Source organism: Aethalodelphis obliquidens, unplaced genomic scaffold (assembly GCF_003676395.1).
Source record: "Aethalodelphis obliquidens isolate GAN/ISIS:26980383/991018 unplaced genomic scaffold, ASM367639v1 scaffold26, whole genome shotgun sequence".
NCBI lineage: Eukaryota > Metazoa > Chordata > Mammalia > Artiodactyla > Delphinidae > Aethalodelphis > Aethalodelphis obliquidens.
Window position 1 is genome coordinate 516,875 of NW_020837970.1, and position 22,481 is coordinate 539,355.

At 36.8% G+C, this 22,481-nt stretch overlaps 1 protein-coding gene and 1 pseudogene across 10 annotated transcripts in view; one reads left to right on the plus strand and one right to left on the minus strand.

The window, feature by feature from the left end:
- The window catches only part of ATOSA (atos homolog A), an 87,245-nt gene that overhangs the window by 42,789 nt on the left and 21,975 nt on the right, over positions 1 to 22,481 (minus strand). For 8 of the 10 annotated variants that reach the window (XR_003436338.1, XM_027123056.1, XM_027123054.1 and 5 more), the window contains exon 3: positions 1,291 to 1,328. The exons of 1 other annotated variant lie outside the window; for it this stretch is intronic. Coding sequence is in view for 8 of the 9 variants with exons in the window: in XM_027123056.1 (XP_026978857.1) it covers positions 1,291 to 1,328 (38 nt within the window). In the remaining variant the exon portion in view is untranslated. Of the gene's footprint in view, positions 1 to 1,290; positions 1,329 to 18,920; positions 19,091 to 22,481 lie in introns of those variants that run through there. One more of the 10 variants, XM_027123060.1, reaches the window with a different exon arrangement.
- LOC113629314 (translation machinery-associated protein 7 pseudogene) lies at positions 15,660 to 16,142 on the plus strand (annotated as a pseudogene).

Genomic DNA, 22,481 nt, shown 5'->3' on the forward strand with positions numbered 1-22,481 from the left:
GGAAGATCCCACATGCCGCGGAGAGGCTGGGCCCGTGAGCCATGGCCACTGAGCCTGCGCGTCCGGAGCTTGTGCTCCGCAATGGGAGAGGCCACAACAGTGAGAGGCCCGCATACCACAAAAAATAATAATAATAATAATTATAGTAGAAAGCAACAAAAGAAGCACAAAAGAAAATTATCAAATCTCAGATGAGCTATCACTGTCCCAGGATCAAAAAAAAAAAGACGTTCTGTACAAACTTAAATTAACATAGTTCATGTTTTATATTAAAGCATTTTAATGCCTGATAAGTATGAATATACTTAAAAGTCTTCAGGGTCTGAAAAAAATGTGTAAGTTACTGAAAGAACTGAAATAATGTTCTGCCACATTATTTGCTATTTAATTTGTATTACAGGTAAGAAGTTAAGTGACTGAGGGAAGCACAGTTCTTATTATAACTGATATTCTCAAAGTCTACTGACAATAATATTGTTTCTCATATAACCTCTGGTGCTGAGCTTCTTGGACAAAATTCCCCTAGACTAGACTATTGAATACCTATGTTAAATTCTGTATTTTGAGAATATGCCAGAGTAAGAGTCCTTAATGAGCAGTACAGTGCAGTATATTGTATAATGATGGCTTTCAGCATTCTATAAATACAGCAGTCTTGGAAATATCAATTTAATGCCAGTCAGATTTGTTTATAAAAGAACCCACCTACAGGAAATAATTTAAATAAGTTTCACTTACAAACTGAAGACTGCTTGGACACCTTTCTCTGGTCTGTGGTTGTGGATCCATCATGCAATTATAACACTAGTATTTACAATGCTATAATAACAGCTGACACTTCCTAAGCTCTTACTATGTGCCAGATACTATGATGATTATTTTATCTTATTTAATCTTCACAACGATACTGAGAATACATCACACTGTTTTACCTCCAAAAATAGCCTGATTATATATGGAATGGTCATTCATATATAACCACTATTGTTAATTCATCAAATCTAAGATGTCATTAATTTTAAGATACATGACTATTTTATCTTTCATTAAGAAAGAAAAATCTGCCAATTTAACTACAGTGTGCATCAAAGTGTAAGAAACAAATTTCTTTCTGATTTCAAAGATTTAAAATATAGAAAATGTGCATGCTAAAATCAACCAAATATGGTAATCCTAAAATTATAAGTTTAATCAGAATCTGATTTAAATGCAGTATTTCTTAATAGACCTGAAAACAAAGTGAGCTAACTAACTGAATGTTTTTCAGCCTCTTTTGAGAAGAAATCCAACCTTGGAGAATGAAATCATTTCGCCAACAAACTTCTTAACTGAATGGGAAAAAAGAGAGAGAGCTACAGCTGCAGGTGTTCATATGAACTGCATTCATACTTTACGCTTATATATTTTTAGTCTAACTATGTACATTCATTATTCAAAGTAAAAACACCTTCATCAAAGTGTGTGTTTAACAGTGACTGGTTAATCTATATTGTAATAAAAGGGTGAAATAAGACTGGATATTTATAGTTTCGTGGTTAAGATCATGATTAACAGACAATCTGAATCCTGGTTCTGCTGCTAATAACGATGTAGCCCAAAGGAACTTACTTAGTCTCTCTAAACTTTACTTTCCTGAAAAATGGAGGTAATACCTATTTCATAGCATCAATGGTTTCATGAGGTAACAGTATGTTGTGTTGGACAACATGGCATACAGTAAGCAGTTTTATATAATACATAGTCTTACTGTTCCTTAATAAGCCAAAGTATCTGGAGAGAAATTTACAATAGTTCTAGAATCTTGTGGTTTGGAATCCCAGCTGCACATTGAACAAACTGGAGAGCTTTAAAAACAAAGTATAAGACAAAACAAAAAACAGAAACAAAACCCAGGGACACATCCAAGACTGGATATTATATTCTTATAAAAGCTCCCTAGGTAATTCTAATGTAATTTTAATGCAACAAGGATTGAGAACCACTGCTCTAATTGGAAGCTTGAGGCTAAGCAAGGGGAGAAAATGAGGATATTAGGCAAGGTGGTACATGGAGAAAATAGTGGTGACATTCAAAAAGCAAGAGACCCGCTTTAACATATGTACACTGGAGTTACATTTTCAGTTATAGCTGTGAATTTTCAAATATCCATTTATAATATATAACTGAGGTAGAAGTGGTTCTCAGACTGGGGTCTGTGGACATTCTGGGGATCTGACAGCTCTTTCTCCAAATTTAACACGTGATTTATTTTCAATGAAAATCTCAAAAAATGAGCAAAAACCTAGCCTGGAACATCCTGGACAATGATAATCAAGGATTGCCTTATAATGTCAGTGCTATATTCATATGTACTATTATGATTTACATTTACAGTTTTGCTGGTGTTTAAATAACACGACTTTAACAGCTCTAGGCTAGTGAGAGAGGTGGACTTAACACAGATGATGTTTTTATATTGTGTGCAAAATGGTGGTCTGGGGTACCAACAAAAGTTGACAATGAGTCAAATGGGACAAGCAAATATCAAGCCATAGTACGGTAGGCACGTTCATCTCAGAAGGACTTGGCCCATAATACCAATCACGATAGTCACATTTTGACCAGTAACTTTGTAACACATCATAATGATTTAAAGTTTACTGGTTCTACAGTTTTATTTGCACTTAGTTTTTAATTTTGAAAAACTTTTTAAATATTTTAATTTTATTGGAGTTGATTTACAATGTTGTGTTAGTTTCAGGTGTACAGCAAAGTGATTCTGTTATACAGATACATATATTCATTGTTTTTTAGATTCTTTTCTCATATAGGTTATCACAGAATATTGGATAGAGTTCCCTGTGCTCTACAGTAAGTCCTTGTTGGTTATCTATCTTATATATAGTAGTGTGCGTGTGTTCATCCCAAGCTCCTGATTTAACCCTCTCCCCCATGTTTCCCCTCTGGTAACCATAAGTTGTTTTCGATATCTATAAGTCAGCTTCTGTTTTGTAAATAAGTTCATTTGTATCTTTTTAAAATTAAATTCCATATATGAGCGATATTGTATGATATTTGTCTTTCTCTGACTTACTACACTTAGTATGATAATCTCTATGTTGCTGCAAATGGCATTATTTCCTTCTTTTTTATGGCTAAGTAATATTCCATTATATATATGTACCACACCTTTTTTATCCATTCCTCTGTTGATGGACATTTAGGTTGCTTCCATGTCTTGGCTATTGTAAAAAGTGCTGCAATGAACATCAGGGTGCATGTATCCTTTCGGATTATGGTTTTCTCCGGATATATGCCCAGGAGTGGGATTGCTGGATCACGTGGTAGCTATTTTAAGTTTTTTAAGGAACCTCCATACTGTTCTCCATAGTGGTTGTACCAATCTACATTCCCAACAACAGTGTAGGGAGATTCCCTTTTCTCCACATCCTCTCCAGCATTTATTGTTTGTAGACTTTTTGATGATGGCCTGCATTTAGGTTTTAAAAATCATTTTGGTTTTATAGTTGTATGAGGTCTATAAGAAAATTATACTGAGTTCAGTTTTCTACAATGTAATTAAAAAATAACTTATGTCAGCTGGTTCAAAAATTTTTTTTCCCTTAAATAGTTGTGGGGAGTCCTGGAAGAAAGACTGAATGGATTCAAATCTCAGTTCCATTATATAAGGAGGAGGTTTTCAACTTTTCATAAAATCTTTAAGATCTCTTTCTCTCTCTCAGGTATTATTCTGAAGTTGGCAAAAAGTCATACTTGGCACACCTGTCAGAATGGCTATTATCAAAAAGACAACAAATAACAAGTGTTGGTGAGGATATGGAGAAAAGGGGACCCTCGGGCACTGTTGGTGGGAATGTAAATTGCTGCAGCCACTATGAAAAACAGTATGGAGGTTCCTCAGAAAACTAAAAATAGAACTACCATAGGATCCAACAACTCCACTCCTGAGTATTTATCCAAAGAAAACAAACACACTAATTGGAAAAGATATACGCACCCCTATGTTCACTGTAGCATTATTTACAATAGGCTAGATATGGAAGCAACCCAAGTGCCCAGATGAATGGATAAAGAAGCTATGGTTTATATATACAATGCAATATTACTCACAAAAAAGAATGAAATGTTGCCATTGCAACAACATGGATGGACCTAGAGGGTATCATGCTAAATGAAATAAATCAGACAGAGAAAGACAAATACTGTATGATCTCTGTTACATATGGAATCTAAAATACAAAACAAATGAGCGAACGTAACAAAACAGGGTCATAGATATAGAGAACAAATTGCCAGAGTGGAAGGGGGTTGGTTGCCAAAGTGGAAGGGGGTGGGGGGAGAAAAGAAATAGGTCATGGGTATGAAATGTACAGTGTGGGGAATATAGCCAGTAACTATGTAATATCTTTGGTATGGTGACATATCATAGCTACACTTATCATGGTGATTATTTTGAAATGTATAAATACCAAATCACTATGCTGGTGCAACAGGAACTAATATAGTGTTGGATGTCAACTGTACTTCAAAAACAAAAAACTAATGCACTCATAGAAAAAGAGATCATTGTGGTTACCAGAGACAAGGGGTGGGTGAAGGGGGAATTGGAAGAAGGTGGTCAAAAGGTACAAACTTCCAGTTATAAGATAAATAAGTACTAGGGATGTAATGTACAACATGATAAATATAATGAACACTGCTGTATGTTACATATGAAAGTTGTTAAGACAGTAGATCCTAAGAGTTCTCATCACACAAAAAAAGGTTTTTTTCCCTGTTCTTTAATTTTGAGATGATGGATGTTCACTAAAGTTATTGTGATAATCATTTCATGATGCAGGTAAGTCAAATTATTATGCTGTACACCTTAAACTTATACAGTGCTGTGTGTCAATTATATAGAGAGAGTATGATCCTATTTTTGTTTAAAAAGAGTTTTAAGGGCTTCCCTGGTGGCGCAGTGGTTGAGAGTCCGCCTGCCGATGCAGGGGACATGGGTTCGTGCCCTGGTCTGGGAAGATCCCACATGCTGTGGAGCGATTGGGCCCGTGAGCCATGGCCGCTGAGCCTGCGAGAGTTTTAAGACATCTAATATTATATATACTTACATGAGGACAGGAGAAAGAGTAAAGATACAAGCACAAAACTATAGATACTGTTTATCCCTGGGAAAGTAGGCATAGGAAGAGGTAAGGAGTTTTCCCTATTTGCTTATACACTTTTTGTTTGTTTGAATTTTTTTTCAAACACCATGTACTATTACTGTAATTTTTAATCAAATTTTTCAAAACTGGGGGAGGGGGCAGTGAGAATCAAATAAAGATACATGCCTTTAAAGGATTTTAAAATCACAGATAAGAAATACCTACCATAAAAACTAGAGCATTACCAACTTTTTACTTTGCTAGATATTTTTTAAAAGACTACTGAAATAGAGAACTCCTAAGATGACTAATTATATATAAAACTTTAAGACCTCTATCTTATATAAACTTTCCAAGACACAACAATATTATTTAATAACAGTTCAAATATATATACAGTGATTAAGGGAAAAATATTGAGTATCTACCATACACCAGTGTTTCTCAAATTTTAATTTTTCTAAATATTATGGTAGACAGAGTAATGACCCCCCAAAAAATGTCCATGTCCCAATCTCTGGAACCTGTGTATATGTAACTTTACATTGAAAAGGAACTTTGAGGATGTGATTAAGTTAATCTTGAGATGGTGGGGGAGGGGTCCCTGGATTATCCTGGTACGCCCAACATAATCACAAATCCTTATAAAAAAGAGGCAGGAGGTAGAGGTGAAAGATGATGCTACATTGCTACCTCTGAAGACTGGTGAAGGGGCCATGAGCCAAGGAAAATAGGAGGCCTCTAGAAAGCTATAAAAGTCAAAGAGACAGACTTTCCCCTAAAGCCCCCAGAAGGAGGAAGACAGCCCTCTGGACCCATTGTAAACTTCTGACCCCAGAACTGTAAGACCATGAATGTATGTTGTTTTAAGCCATAAAGTTGTGGCAATTTCTTACAGCAGAAATAGGATCCTAATACAAGTATCATCTTAGGAGCTTGCAGAAAATGTATATTCCCAGGTCCTACTCCCAGAGATTCTGACTCAGGAGGTCTGCATGTTTAATAAGAAAGCTCTATGCCTCTGATGCAGGTGATCTCTGAATCATACTTTGAGAAATAGCACTTTAGAATATACATCAAAATAAATACCTCACAAGTAAAAAGAATCACATCTAAATTTTAACGGGGAAAACTAGCAGAATATTCAATATGTATTTATTTGACCTGTGGAATAATGAGACCTTTCTCAGCTTGGCAAGAGAAAAATACACACAAAGGAAAATATTGGCAGATTAAAATGTTTTAAATCTAAATTTTATATATTTCTTTTTATATTTCTTAAAGGTAAAAGGTAGAAGGGGACTTCCCTGGTGGTGCAGTGGTTAAGAATCCACCTGCCAACGCAGGGGACACGGGTTCGAGCCCTGGTCCGGGAAGATCCCACATGCCATGGAGCAACTAAGCCTGCAAGTCACAACTACTGAGCCTGCGTGCCACAACTACTGAGCCTGCGTGCCACAACTACTGAAGCCCATGCACCTAGAGTGCGTGCTCTGCAACAAGAGAAGCCACCGCAATGAGAAGCCTGCGCACCGCAACAAAGAGTAGCCCCCACTCGCCGCAACCAGAGAAAGCCCGTGCATAGCAACGAAGACCCAATGCAGCCAAAAATTAATAAATAAAATAAATTTATAAAAAAGGGAAAATATTTCTATACTATATGGTTGACAAAGTGTTCCTATTTATATTATATTATTCTATATGCTACTTTAATTAAACTTACTATTTCAAAAGTTGAAAAGAGAAAGAATTCACATAAGGTGAAATAAAAAGAGTAAACACATAGAGAGGAATGTTTACTCTCTCTAGCAAAGAAATACCAATTAAAACCATGTTGAAAATCCATGTTTTATCTACTATAATAGTAAAGTTAAAAATAATTTTTTTAATTATCTATGAAAAATGGTTTGAGTGATGTTATGTCAACATGATGGAATATCCAACAGCCATTAAAATAATTATATTATTTAGAAAAATGCACTCAAAATCCATTAAGTTAAACAGCAATACATACAATATTATATTTAGGACTTTTTTCAATAATGTATAAACTGATATAAAGATGATCTGAAACAATGACAATATAAAAAACTATAATAAGTTTGCTAAAGTTTGCTAAAATAAGCTCTCTAAAGCTTCTGAAGATTTTTAAATACTTTACTTCTTAAAAGCAAAATTAGAAAGAAAAACAGTACTATCTATCTATCTTTTTACTTTCACCATCATTTCATAAAAGAAATAACAAAAATTTAACAGTCATGATCCAGAAAAAGGAGTCTCTCTTGAGAAAGGCTGCCATCTTTGCCATGGACAAATGAAAAGCTTATGTTAGACTAGCACAGGTCTGAGGACCAGTCTTTGGGAACCAACTACTACTACCCTGAAAACTACTGGACTTTAGGCCCTGTGTGAATAATAACCAAGAGCCCAACTACAGTTCTCTGGGGGTTCTTCCTCTTTCTGTCTCTACTGCTCCCACTTCAATCAGCCTGAGAAGCTTGTCTATCATTTGAAGGAGCAATGATAGGGAGGGTAGAGACCATGTTCCACAAAAGTGGAAAACTGCCAATTCTAAAAAAAAGGGGGCAATGGACCAGAAGTCAATGAGAAAGATAGCTTGCCAAAAAGAAAATGAGATGATGTAATAGCACCAAGAAAGAATACCCACTGGTTCCTTCAGTGATCCAACTGGTTGAAGCAGGGAGACAATGCCACCCTTTTAACCATTTGTTTGTTCAAGTGGATTCATTCATTAACCTCTGTGCAAATGTGGGGAGATCAATTATTTTGAATGGAAGTTGCAGTTTAGCTGTAAATGGCTATTGTAAAGATATCACCTTGCTATATACAAGGTTGGTAAGAAAAGAAACAATACTTTTTTCTCTCTAATTTTTTTCCTCAAAGGCAGTTTCATATTGCTCTATTTCCCCTTTAAAATGGGTAACTCTGCCAAAGACAGTATCCTTTGATAAAGATAATGATCAAGCAGGGGGATTTAATGCTAATGTAATGCTTTTAATTAACGTTTTATTGGATAACTCTGTGGTCATTATCGTCAACTTCAATCAGCCAAGTACAGGATATTTCCTAGAACCAGATTAAACTGGTTTTAGTTCAGCCAGTATACACACAATTAGAACTATCGTCAGTCGAGCATAGCTATTATCATCAAGCAATTATTTATTGTTATATTATTTTAAAATCATCTGTTTAGAAGATAAACTTGCCAACATGCTTTAATTCCATATTTAACTTAGATCTTTTACCTAAATTTTGATAGCTAAATAAATCTTAACACTAACATTTATACTTGTAACAGATCTTGAAATTGACAGATCTCTCAATAAAACAGAGGACAAATGAAAAAAATTTTATAATAACTTGCAAAAAGTATGAAAATGCTATACTAGAAGTCAGAAGATCTGGATTCTAATTTCAGCTTTGTCATGAACTGGTTCCAAGACTTTGGGAAAGGTCAGTTAAACACAAACTCACTTGTAAAATGAAGGAATGTGAAACTAGATGGCCCCTTCCAATTTAAATAATATCTGATTCTACATGTGCCAATTTTTGGAGTTATAAAATACTATCATCCCATTTACTGTCAGTACCACTTTGTCCACAAGCACAGACTGATCCTGGTACATCTAGCCTACCACAAACTAAAAATAATCATGGGGGTGCTGGTCAGAGTACAAAACTTGTCCCAACTACAGCTGTTTTTGCTTTCTGTGACTCAAAATCTTAGAATTATCTATGCCTCCTCCCTTTCTCCCGCCTCCAATAAGTAAAGTCTGACTGCTTCTATTAACAATCTCCCATATCTGATCCCTCACCATTCCCAGTTTGGCCAAAGCGTTGGTTGCATAAAGAGAAGCAATGAGAGACGAGGTAAAATAAGGACGCTATCTGTCATTAATGCCCTTTATGCATCCAATGGTCTGGCTCACCTGATCTTATTCTCTCCCAGAGCCACCTCAAGATATCCCACCCCTCCGTATTCCACTGAATCACTATAATTTTCTTGTTTCCAGCACTCCCCTCCTGGCAAGCCTCATAGCCCCACCTCGGTTGTTTTAATCATTCTCTCCAACTATTCCAGTATTCTTAAAGCCACACCATGGAAAAACTTTGTGGTAAGGAGGTGATTCATCCTTTGTGCTCCAACTCTCCTAATACTCTTACTGCTTTTCCATTCTTGATACCCCACTAATTTACCAATGAGTCCCAAAAATTACAGCTAGTGACTCAAAAATCACTTCAACTAACTTTTTTTTTTTGCGGAGCACAGGCTCCAGACACACAGGCTCAGCAGCCATGGCTCATGGGCCCAGCTGCTCTGCGGCATGTGGGATCTTCCCAGACCGGGGCACGAACCCGCGTCCCCTGCATCAGCAGGCGGACCCTCAACCACTGTGCCACCAGGGAAGACCTCAACTAACTTTTTTAAAACTGCATTTTAAAGGTTCAAATCTCACCATTTATACAAGCCTTCTAAAATATTCTTTGGAAGAGCTTAAAAATTTTCTTCATAAAGAATTTGCTATTAAGTTCATTCAAAATTAGATTTGTTTGTTACACTTGTGCATGGGTTTTTAAAATTACATTTTCTAACAATCTCTACTCTCATGAAGTTAAAAATTTAACTTTACCACTTGATCAAAGTTCTACAGATTAAAAGAACAGGGTATGATATGATCCGGCAATCCCACTACTGAGCATATACCCTGAGAAAACCATAATTCAAAAAGAGTCATGTACCACAATGTTCATTGCAGCTCTATTTACAATAGCCAGGACACGGAAGCAACCTAAGTGTCCATCGAGAGATGAATGGCTAAAGAAGATGTGGCACATATATACAATAGAATATTACTCAGCCATAAAAAGAAACGAAATTGAGTTATTTGTACTGAGGTGGATGGACCCAGAGTCTGTCATACAGAGTGAAGTAAGTCAGAAAGAGGAAAACAAATACCATATGCTAACTCATATAGATGGAATCTAAAAAAAAAAATGGTTCTGAAGAACGTAGGGGCAGGACAGCAATAAAGATGCAGATGGAGAGAATGGACTTGAGGACATGCAGAGGGGGAAGGGTAAGCTGGGACAAAGTGAAAGAGTGGCATGGACTTATAAATACTACCAAATGTAAAACAGATAGCTAGTGGGAAGCAGCCGAATAGCACAGCAAGATCAGCTCGGTGCTTTTTGACCACCTAGAGGGGTGGGATAGGAAGGGTGGGAGGGAGATGCAAGAGAGAGGAGATATGAGGATATATGTATATGTATGGCTGATTCACTTTGTTATAAAGCAGAAACTAACACACTACTGCAAAGCAATTATACTCCAGTAAAGATGTTTAAAAAAAAAAAAAGAACAGGGTATGAAATAATGCAATGAGCTCTAGTTCAGCTTAAATACACAATTCTTCCCTAGGTCTTATCTCAGCTCATCTGGTCCTATTATACCTTCCCATGATGTTTTATTGTTTTTAGGAGAAGAGCTCATTGTACCTTATGCTTTTCCTTCCTAAAACTTAGCACAGATAAAAATAAATCACTATTTGCCTCTCTTCTCTAACCCACTAAGCTACATGAGAACAAGGACCAACTCTCTTATAGTTACCCAGCACAGCACTTAGCATGAAGAAGCTCTCAAACACTTGTTGAAATACTGAATGGTTAATGTTCCATCATATTTTGTTTTCTGCCTATTTCAGCTTATTTCTGGTTAAAGTGATAAAGGCTTGCTGTTACCCTTTCCAGATAATTATCATTTTATTCTTCTCTTGGATTTGACATTTTGCACTGAAATAGTTTTTGTGAGTTTTTTTTTAAATGCCCTTATCTATATAATTTTCTTAAACGGGACAAGGAAATATTTGTTTTTAAAATAAAGAAATTGCATTAGGTAATCACCACATCTCTAGCCCAGGACAAAAACATTTTCATTTTAAAAAATAAAAAAGACAGGGGCTTCCCTGGTGGCACAGTGGTTGGGAGTCCACCTGCCGATGTGGGGGATGCAGGTTCGTGCCCCGATCTGGGAGGAACCCGCGTGCCGCGGAGAGGCTGGGCCCGTAAGCCATGGCCGCTGAGCTTGCATGTCCGGAGCCTGTGCTCCACGACGGGAGAGGCCACAGCAGTGACGGGCCCACGTACCACACACAAAAAATAATAATAATAAAATAAAATAAAAAAGAGAGAGTACTTTCTGAGTTCTAATTTCCATATTGGTTATTGGAATTTCTAGGCCTCAACAGTCTTTTAAGGGATAACAGAGAATTCATCATACCAACCTATTGATTGCTTATGTGATGAGTTGGGGGCAACTTAAGCTCTAGAAAGAAAACTGTATTTTAAGTAATTTAAAGACTGGCTATAAGGTAAGAGTGGAAAAAAGAGGTATCTGCATGTCAAAAAATTCAAGTGAAATCCAGCTCTTCTCCAGAAGGCAATGGGAGAATGCCTTCAAGTAGAGGACAGTCTTATGGAGCACATTCAGATAGTCTAATTCAGGGTGATGCCTGATAGATAATAAAGGTGTTACTAGAATGCTTAGGTGGGAACTCAATCTCAGATATCAGAAAAAGCTCCCAGAAGGCCTGATATTTAAAATGAAAGAATTAGGGAATTCCTTGGTGTTCCAGTGGTTAGGGCTCGGCGCTTCTATTGCAGGGGGCACAGGTTCGATCCCTGGTGGGGGAACTAAGATCCCGCATGCTGTGTGGCACGGCCAAAAAATAAAAAAAGAAAGAAAGAATTAGACCTAGTCAGTGTTACTGAGGTGTTCTTTTGTTTTGCCTCCTTAAGTTCAGGCTGCCAGAACTGTGCTTTTAGCCACGTATCATAGATGCACAGGCACAAACTTAGAGCTACACAGATTTTATTCATTTCCTTTTTACTTGCACTGACCCTATTTTTTAATTTCTCTGTGCTCTGTGTAAACCATTAAGCCTAATTCACCACTTTTTCAGGGCCTGAAAATCCTCAAGTAGAAAATATTGTCCTTTCCACTTTTGTAGGAATATTCCTATATTCCCATATAGGGTGTTATCACTCCATACCACATGCAGAAAGAACCATGGGACAAAAAAGCTGAGAAAATACTGCCACAAAAGGAAACAAAGTCCTGGGCTTCCCTGGTGGCGCAGTGGTTAGGAATCTGCCTGCCAAGGCAGGGGGTCATGGGTTCGAGACCTGATCCAGGAAGATCCCACATGCCACTGAGCAACTAAGCTAGTGTGCCACAACTACTGAGCCTGTGTGCCACAACTATGAAGCCCGTGTGCCTAGAGCCCGTGCTGCACAACTACAGAAGCCACCGCAATGAGAAGCCTGCACACTGCAACAAAGAGTAGCCCCTGCTCGCTGCAACCAGAGAAAAGCCCACACGCAGCAACGAAGACCCAACGCAGCCAAAAATAAAATAAATAAATTTATTTTTTAAAAAAAAAAGGAAACAAAGTCCTGTCTCTCAAAACCACAAGTTCTAGATTTAGCTATACACTCAAAAGATGACCCTGTGCTAAAAAAGCAACAATCCACTATTCTAGTTCTGTTTTGTTTTGTTCCAGCTTTCCTAATCCCAGATAACTGGCACATAACTTTCCAAAATTACTCTCAAGCTTAACCTAATTTAGTCTTTCTTACATTTTTATCTCGTGGGAATATGGTTACAACATAGGCTGGTCCCCAAAAATACATCCTGTCCTTTCAACCTCCTTCCCTCTACCACATGCATGATTCCTACTTTTAAGTACTCTTAACATTCATATTTTCCACTGACTGTGTGTTGGTATGTGTGAACCCTAAAACTCCAGCACAAATAAAAAGTGGATAGAGAGTTGTTTTTAGTTAAGAGTTGAAAACTTGCACATACACACTAAGATCAGTTCTGCTCAGTTCTCTTGAACAAAGATGGAATTAGGTAACATCTGTTGCAGTGGACCTGTCATCTCTAGGGCAGAGCTATTTCTGTAAGAGCATCCAGGTAAAAGCCTAAGGCCATAGGAGGTGTCTTCTAGGTCTCCTCTTATTTCAGTCTGCAACTCAGAGATGATATGTAGGTGCTGGGGACCTAGATATTACATTCCAGGCCTGGTCCTTTTGTACTAGGTTCTTTACCAGAAGCCCATCCAGAATATAGGAGTCAGCGCAGGAATATGGGGTACTCCCTAGGACAAATCCATTTGCAAGAGTATTAATGTACAGAGTACATGATAGAACATTTTCCCCCTCCTCAGAAGTTACAAAACAGCATCCCATGTTCACTACTTAACACTTTGCTCGTATACATATCCTGAAGTTCTTATCCAGTTTGTTTTAAACCTCAGTTCTCTAAAATTAATGCCTTTATTCTCTGACTAAAGGCAAATTATGTTTAACAAGATTTCTTAACTTAAGAGAATTTATGAACCTCTGGATATTTTCCACAAAATTATGTATGTATATACACAGATGCATTTTTTTTCCTAGCAAGAGGGTTGATACTTTTCAGCAGATTCTCAAAAGGGTTAGTACCCTAAATGAGAAACAATGACATAGAGCAATCTTTTTTTTCTTTTTCTGTGTGGACATTTTTCAGAAAAAAATGATTTAAGGTAAACAAATATACCAATGCAATGCAATCAGGTAAAATCAGGATACTTATTTCTAAAAAGGTTCTCCTACCCTTTTTGTTAGATGTGAAATAGTCTCTGGACCCAATGCAGAAGCCACTTGGGCAGTACCACTGAATGCATTGACAGTGAAAAAATGGAGTACACTTGCAAGAGACTGTCTTTTCTTTACATTTGCTTGTTCTCTAATCCTCAGTAAGCTAAACTTTATCTTCAGCAAATTGGAAGACTAAATATGTTTGTGTTGGCTTCCCTGGTGGCGCAGTGGTTAAGAATCCGCCTGCTAATGCAGGGGACACGGGTTTGAGCCCTGGTCCGGGAAGATCCCACATGCCGCGGAGCAACTAAGAGCCTGTGTTGCGCACCTACAGCCGTTTCTCCGCAACAAGAGAAGCCACCGCAATGAGAAGCTTGCGCACCGCAACAAAGAGTAGCCCCCGCTCGCTGCAACTAGAGAAAGCCCGTGTGCAGCAAAAAAACCCAACAGAGCCAAAAATAAATAAATAAAATAAATAAATTTATTAAAAAACAATAGTTTACATAAGAATCACAAAATCTTAGCATTTGATGAAAATATGAAAACCAGGATGGGAACCCAGATTAACCCTCTCTCCCAAAATAACTTAAAATTATCACCACCCAAAGCAATGAAAATACTGTGCTCAGCTGAAAAGAATCTGAAATTTTGTGTACTTATTAAAATGACAAAAGAGCATTTTCTGAACATTTTGGCTTAGAAGTTTGAGTTTTCAAATTTTAGCCCTACACCACCAGATTTTTATTCTGTAAGTTCTTATATTTCAAAACTGTTACATTCATCACGTATGTGACAATATTTAATTTCTGGCTTCCAGACAGCTGGCTTGTCCCTTGTCATCAATGAGTGGTAAATACAAGGTCACCCTTAGCCCAATCCTAGTTGAGGAATTCAAAAGAAAAGTTAGAAATGAGTTACTTCCCGGTAAACAAATCCCCAGTGGATTTACCAACTCTAGTCAGCCCAGCACTTGTGGGCACTTGTATGCACACACAGGTGTGCACACACACACACACGCACACCAAAAATAACACTACATCAAACAAATTTTTTTCTGCCTTCTCTTCTTCATTTATCTTCCCATTTACTCATTATTTCCTTGCCATTATTGACTATTATCTTTCTTCAGAGGTTTAGTCGCATACTTCCCTATCAGCCTTGCCCTTTCTTCTGCCCAAATCCCCAAACTTCCACAACTTTCTGGGTCATAAAGTAAATTGAGACATCTGCATAAAAGTATATCTGCATATGTGAAATTTAGAGGGAAAAATATAAAAAACTATACTTAAAATTCTCAGAATTTAAAAATGTAGAATAATTTTAAAGAAAAGAGAATGGTTAATATTTAGCAAAAAAAATTATATAAATAACAATGATTGTAAATAACTGGCGGAGTTCCCCTTTCATACTCTGGATGACAAGATGCCTACAGCAAAATCTGAGGCCCAACTATGTATGACCCTTAGGGCCCGGCTATTTTTTCTACCCTATCTTGACTACTTCCTGTAATTTATAATTTTAATGTCCCTGTGCTTATCATAAACCTTATAATTCAAATCCTTTGATGTTCAGAAGTCTTTAAATGAGTAAAATAGAGACCAGTGAGCAACAAGGCAACATTTCCAGTTTCTCAAGTAACAGTCATCATACTACCACTTATAACTCAGCCTCACCACAAAGGATTATATAATCAGATTCAAGCAGTACAGTAAACGACTATGTTTTTTAAAACTTGGGTCTTTGATTTTAGATACAACGGCATCTGAAGATTTAAAAAAAAAAGATTTACTATGCTCTTGCAAAAGCAATATAGTTTATGCAATAACACTGTTGCAACATGAAAATGCTTGATAAAATGCTGTTAAGAGGCATCTGGTGGCAGGGTCTGGGGAAGGGGCAGCAGGCGCCACGTCGGGCCACGAAAGTGGCAAGAAGAAGCCCCTGAAGCAGCCCAAGATGCAAACCAAGGAGATGGATGAGGAAGATAAGGCATTCAAGCAGAAACTGAAGGAGGAGCAAAAGAAACTCGAGGAGCTAAAAGTAAAGGCCGCCAGGAAAGGCCCCCTGGGCACAGGTGGAATTAAGAAATCTGGTAAAAAGTAAGCTGTTTCTAGACTCCCCGTAGTGTGTCCAGGCAAGTTAATGAACAACACACACACACATACACATGTGCACACAGCAGCAGCAACAACAATCTATGGGGTGGGGGGCAGGGGTAAGAAATGAGAATCTAGATTTGCTACCATATATTATCAAATATGTCTACTTATCAAAAAAAAAAAAGTAAGCTGTTCCTTGTGCCTGAGGCAATGATGATCCTTAATTCCATTCTGTTTAAACATCTGGATTAAACATCTGGATTCCCTGCCATAACATCTGTTGCCACCTATAGCTAGAATGAAGTGTTGTCTTGAAACCTATTGTACATTTAAGAATAAACTTTTGTAAAAAAAAAAAAAATCATTAAAAAAGAAAGTGCTGTTAAGACAAAACTTCCCTGCCTAGCTGACTATAATAATCAAATCTTTTTTGGATTCAGAACATGAACAAGTGATGGAATTTCTGCAAGAAGGAGTCAAAGAAACATTGTATCATAGAGCACTTAGAGCATACCTGTAGGAATCAAACGTTTGGGATAATACTTGCTGTAGGAATGATTTTTCACAAAAGACCAAAAGAGAAAGAAATACTCAGATTGTTACCCCTTCCCAGCCTGAAATTTTAAATTACAGAATTTTTTTTGAAGAACTATAAATGAAATACTATCTTCATATTATTGCCTGGTTATTTAAGAATAAACAAAAAAAATTATTTTATTTAAAATAAAATCTGTTACAGCAATCACACTGCATCTGATAAATATAAGAACTTCTATTTGCTACTGTATCAAGTGGCTAAGAGAAAAAAGAAATCACTATTTTTGAGAACTGAAGTATTTTTCTATTTTCAAGTACAAAGAAGTATAGTTAATTTAAAGATTTGGCACAGAATAAGACAATTAAAATTCTATTGTCAAATAACAGATAAATTCAAAGAGTTGAAATATGCTAGCAGTGTCACTAGCCTTGACCAGAGGAACTTTCAGATGTGTTAAGACGTGTAAGAACCATCTTTAGGGGCTGAGCCCAGGAATAAAATCTGGGATTCTGCCAAGACTATTCCTCCTGCAACACAAGGCAAAGCTTTTGTGTGACACAACAGTAGATCCAAATTTCTTGCCAATATCATGTACCTTTATTTTTGCAGCGTATGAATGAAATCACCCTGCTCTTGGAAAGTCTGTTAATTCTTAAGAAATAAACCAAGGAAAAGGGAGTAGTAAACCAGTTCAAGCAACATTTTGGTTTTTGTGGTTGTATATTAAAAAATAAAATAGTAGTTGATGAGAGTGATAGCTAAAAAAAAATGGAAACTAGATTGACTTCCATGTGGTTAGAGCTACATTTGATGAACTTGGGTCTACTCAGCATACCTCTGCCTCCCATCCCTGCCCTTCTCATAGCTCCTCTTCTGCAAATGAGTGCTTTATATTGCAAAGGCCACCAAGTCCAAAAACTATAATAGCTTTCCTTATTTTGCCATAATTTTTGTAACTCCTATCAAGTTCAAGTTTGGGGGTACACGTAACGAACTGAAAAAACTAAGAAATGCCAGTCTTTTAAAGTTTAGCAACATGTAGGCTCACATAAAACACTTTTTTAACGTTTAAGGCCAATTTATTTTGTAAATTTTCACCTCCTATTTGAAATCCTTAACTTACTATAAATATATATGTATCTTTAAAAATGATCAGTAATGGGCGCAAAAGCATGAAATGTATTTTGAGTTCTTTTCAAGAAAAGATATATCTCTCCTCTCTTATAAAATAATGCTACCCCTTCCTAATGACAAGCACTTCTTGAAGAGAACAACAATATCAAAACCAATCCTATTCCAAAATATATCATTTGTAGAGATAAAAAATAAAGCTTGAATATTAACTTGGAATTTATATTATATTAATTTTATTCAGACATAAGTTACCTAGTGAATTAAAAAGGAGCCACTTACACAACTGGGTGAAACTGGATAAGCAAAAGAAAATTGTTCATAAATGGGTAATATACTAATTAGTATTCTGTTCTGCTTTAATTAATTTAAAAGAATCATTAGCTAAATCAACTATATAAAATATAATTTCACAGTATTTGAAATTATGTAAAACTTTTCTTTATATCTAAGATATTTTAAAACTTGCCTATAATTAGTTGGATAAACTGGTTTTTCCAGATCTCATAAACTGTAACCCATATTCTGTTCAATTATTACAAAATTGAATTAGGTTCAATTTAATAAGACTGTACTATATTTGCAGTATTAACTAAGTCAGATATGGAATTATTATATTTAATTAAGGTTTACTTTAATTTTAAAATATTATCTTAAACATTTCTGGTTTGTCTTCAAAATCCTTTATTTTTTCAGTTTTCTATATGGACATTTAATAGAACATGCCACTACCTTTGCAGTTGGATTTTACTACTATCCTTTTTATCTGAACTGAGAAGTACTAGCCAACAGATCAAATAATTAAGAGGTTATACAATTTGAGGTAGCATCTTCACAAATCCTTTATAGAAAGACACCATGTCAAAAGTATGTCAAAATTCTCACTAAGCTAAATTCTGACAATCTCTGTCAAATTCAGAAACAATGAATTTCAGTTAAAAATACGTAACTTATATTAAATACATTCTCCTTAACAGCTTTTATTTTAAAAACACCTCCTACCCCCAAGTACAGTTAATACTTCTGTCTAAACCTCATTCTCGTCCCAGTTTTCTCATTTTTATCATATTTTTTTCCCCATTAAAGTAAGCATATTGTATTTTGGTTTCTTTTCTCCCTACTCATTGTTCAGATCAGCATTTTAAAAATCTTTTAAGCAATGCTGTTCAAAGAAAACAGGCTATATGAAGCTAAAGAAAATTCCCTAAGTTCAATGTTTTTCAACCTGAGATCATTTTCCTGGACCTATTTATTAAAAATCCACGCAAATCAAACACTACAACTGTAAACAGCTACAGAAAATTGGAAGCTTAAAAATAAAGCCGTTGAAAACACTTCATTACACACCTTCTCTGTGAAGCCCTTTGTTTCCACTGAAAACCATACTGGAATCCTTGTGTAAAATAAGTTGCCTTCTGGCTGTCAATAGCTATACAGTCAGTAACTGAGGGATCCAGATGTCTGCAGTGGTTAAAACAAATGTTCAGCAGTGGGTGCTGATTCCGCTTCCCTCTGTGTAAGGTTTTTCACAAAGGCAGCAGAGTAAGAGCTCACATAGCAACAGCACTCACAGCTGATTGGATGGAGGATACGCTCTGCCGCCCCTGCTCGCTAGGTCCACTACAGCTTCCTGTCTGCTTGGCAGCGGTATCTTGTTGTCTTCGCTCCTCTTACCAACTCAGCTGTGTTTAGGCAACGTGAAAGGAAAGATCAGGAGAACGATAATGACAAAGTATTCTAGCATGAGCCCCTAAAATGTGCATCTCTGGGCGCTTTTAAAAAGGAGAGAAATTCATAGGGCAAACATTTACTTCAGTCAGTGTTTCACATAAAACTGAGGACAAAGAGGGGTAGTGGAGGGAATCAATTTATTACTTCGCATTTCAAGTAAATCAGGCTCTACCAAGTGAAACCCTCTGAAAACAAAGAATACAAAAATTTTCGACAATTAGGATAAAGCATCAACCTCCATCTACCTAGAACTATGAATTACTTTACAACAAAGTTCACAAATTCCAAGGAAATCACGCAGGACCAGTTAGATAGTTAAAATGAGACAGGGCCTAAAAATAGTCCTCCCTCAAATTTATGCAGTGCCTTTTAAGAGGGCAAGAAAAATTGAGGTTAACAGATTGCTTAGAAAAAGATTTTAAAAGGAAAAAATAATTGCTTAATAAACTCTGACAACAATAAAAGATTTAACTAGGTATCTGCATTAATAATATCTCTTCTTACATAAACGACAATGACATAAAATATAAAACAACGACACTGAGCCTGGATTAATTTATTTTCTCTATCATAAAAGTATCTGGAGACAGGAAGGCATAGGAATTTTTTTATCCCTAGGTTTCAAATACTGGGCTTCAATGTACCAATCTACACTATCTCCACAAGCTTTAACAACAAAAACAAAAATCCATCCCCAATTTACGAAGATGTTTGGGGGAGTCAATGCAAGTGTAGTAGGAGATAAACAGATATGAAGAATCGGAAAAATTCCTCATTTAGGAAATATTTCCCTTGAACTTCACACAAGCTAGGATAGTGTTTTTCAAATTTTTAAAGCAATGGAACCCTTTTAATTTGCATTCTTCCAATAAAATGCATTATTAGTGGTGGCATTAGGATTTCTATACAGGAGGGGTTTGTGGGAGTAGGCAGAGGCAACAGCAGAAGCATGCTGTTTATTACTCAGATCTTTGTTTATGTGGAGTGTCTTGTGGGTAGGGCAGAGAGGCTGATGGAAATGCTGGCACTACTAAAGCACCCCATGAGCACCATGAGGCTATTTTTAAATGAGAGGCTACAAACAACACTGCAGTTTCATATCAGCCCCAGAATCTACAAAATTCCTACCCTTGAAAAAGCTTTTAGGATCTCTGGAGTTCTACAGTATACAAACAAGAGATATAACCTGTAAGAGTTAAATCTTATTATTACCTTAGTGTAAGGAAAGAACCTGATCCTTGCCTCCACAATTAGCCAGAGGGAGAGCTGCTAAGCCCTCTGAGAAATAACAAGAGAGAAGATGTGTTTAGGAGCACAATAACCGCTGAGCTAAGTGACTCGGAGAAAGAATGGCATAGTAGAGAGAACAAGGACGCTGGAGTCAGGCTGACCAACCTGGGTTCAAAATATTAATCTGCCATTTACAAACAGTAAGACACTATACAAATTACTTAACCACTCTGAGCTTCAGTTTTTTAATCTATAAAATGGAGTTAACTCACAGGATTATTGTGAAGGTTAAAAGGTGCTCTTTGCCAGCCAGACTGCTTTTTTGGTTACTAAGTCTCTTCAAAACTTAGGGTCTTTGCAAATACTATTCTTCTTTTGCTAGGACTTGTCTCCCACAACCCCTTCCATTGATAAGTCTCCATTAAATTTCTCTTCCCCAGGGCAGCTTTCTGTGAGCCAAGACTAGTCTCAGGCTCCCTGTACTTTTTTCTTAGTACTTAGCTCACAGAACGTTAAATAATTATTTGCAAAAAGACTGTTTGGACATTCTCCTCCACTACACTGTAAGTGCTTTAAAGGGAGGTACTACATCTGTCTACATTATTGCTTACCTAACACCATGCCTGATTTATATTCCACATACTATTTTATTTGATTTCATAACCTTGGGAGGTAAATACAAGTATCATTATCGGCATTGTTCAAATAAGAAAATCAGCTCTAAATGTGTATTTACTCAAGTCATACAACTAGAAGTCAAAGGAAATAAATTTTTTAAAATTTTTGGATGAATAACTTTATAATTCAAAATTAACTTCTGGGCTTCCCTGGTGGCGCAGTGGTTGAGAGTCCGCCTGCCGATGCAGGGGACACGGGTTCGTGCCCCGGTCCGGGAAGATACCACATGCCGCGGAGCGGCTGGGCCCGTGAGCCATGGCTGCTGAGCCTGCGCGTCCGTAGCCTGTGCTCCGCAACGGGAGAGGCCACAACAGTGAGAGGCCCACATACCGCAAAAACAAAAAAACAAAAACAAAAACAGAATTAACTTCTTCCTATATCTTTGAAAAAAAGAACATATAATCTCTAAACTGTTTTAGAATACTTCCTTTCAGTTAGAATTCTTAAACTTTTTAATTAAAGTCTAATGATAGCCTGTTTCTATAATCTAAAACTACTGATTAACATTTACAAAGAGAACTTATTGAAAAAATATTAACTTTAATCAGAAATATGTAATTATAAGTGAATAAAATGAACTCCAAGAGACATGCCACCTTAAAAAGTAAAATCCAACCAAGAGATTTATTTAGTGAAATGCTTCCTCTGCTACCAGTTTTCTAAATGGTAAATAAATTTCAAAATGGCACTTTATATAACTCTGAAGAATGCTTGCTTTTTTTCCTGGGTCATCTTGGTACACAAAGCTATAAATAATCTCAACAGTCTACAAGTTAAGAATCTGAATAGGACTTCCCTGGAGGCGCAGTGGTTAAGAATTTGCCTGCCAAGGCAGGGTACACGGGTTCAAGCCCTGCTCCGGGAGGATCCCACATGTCGCGGAGCAACGAAGCCCGTGCGCGACAACTACGGAGCCTGCACTCTAGAGCCTGCAAGCCACAACTGCTGAGGCCTGCGCGCCTAGATCCTGTGCTCCACAACGAGAAGTCACCTCAATAAAGAGTAGCCCCCGCTCGCCACAACTAGAGAAAGCCTGCACGCAGCAACAAAGACCTAGCACAGCCAAAAAAAAAGAATCTGAATAATATAAAATGCTATACTAAGTGCTAGTCTCAGGTTCTCAATTCTCAACACTTAACCATGAAAAAGCCCCTTTTTGCCCAGCGTGGTCATAACTGTACTCTCCATAGACCAGTTCAAGAAATATAAATTATTTATATTATACTAATGTAGGAAATAAATAGGAAAGCAGATCTTCCATAAGAGTTT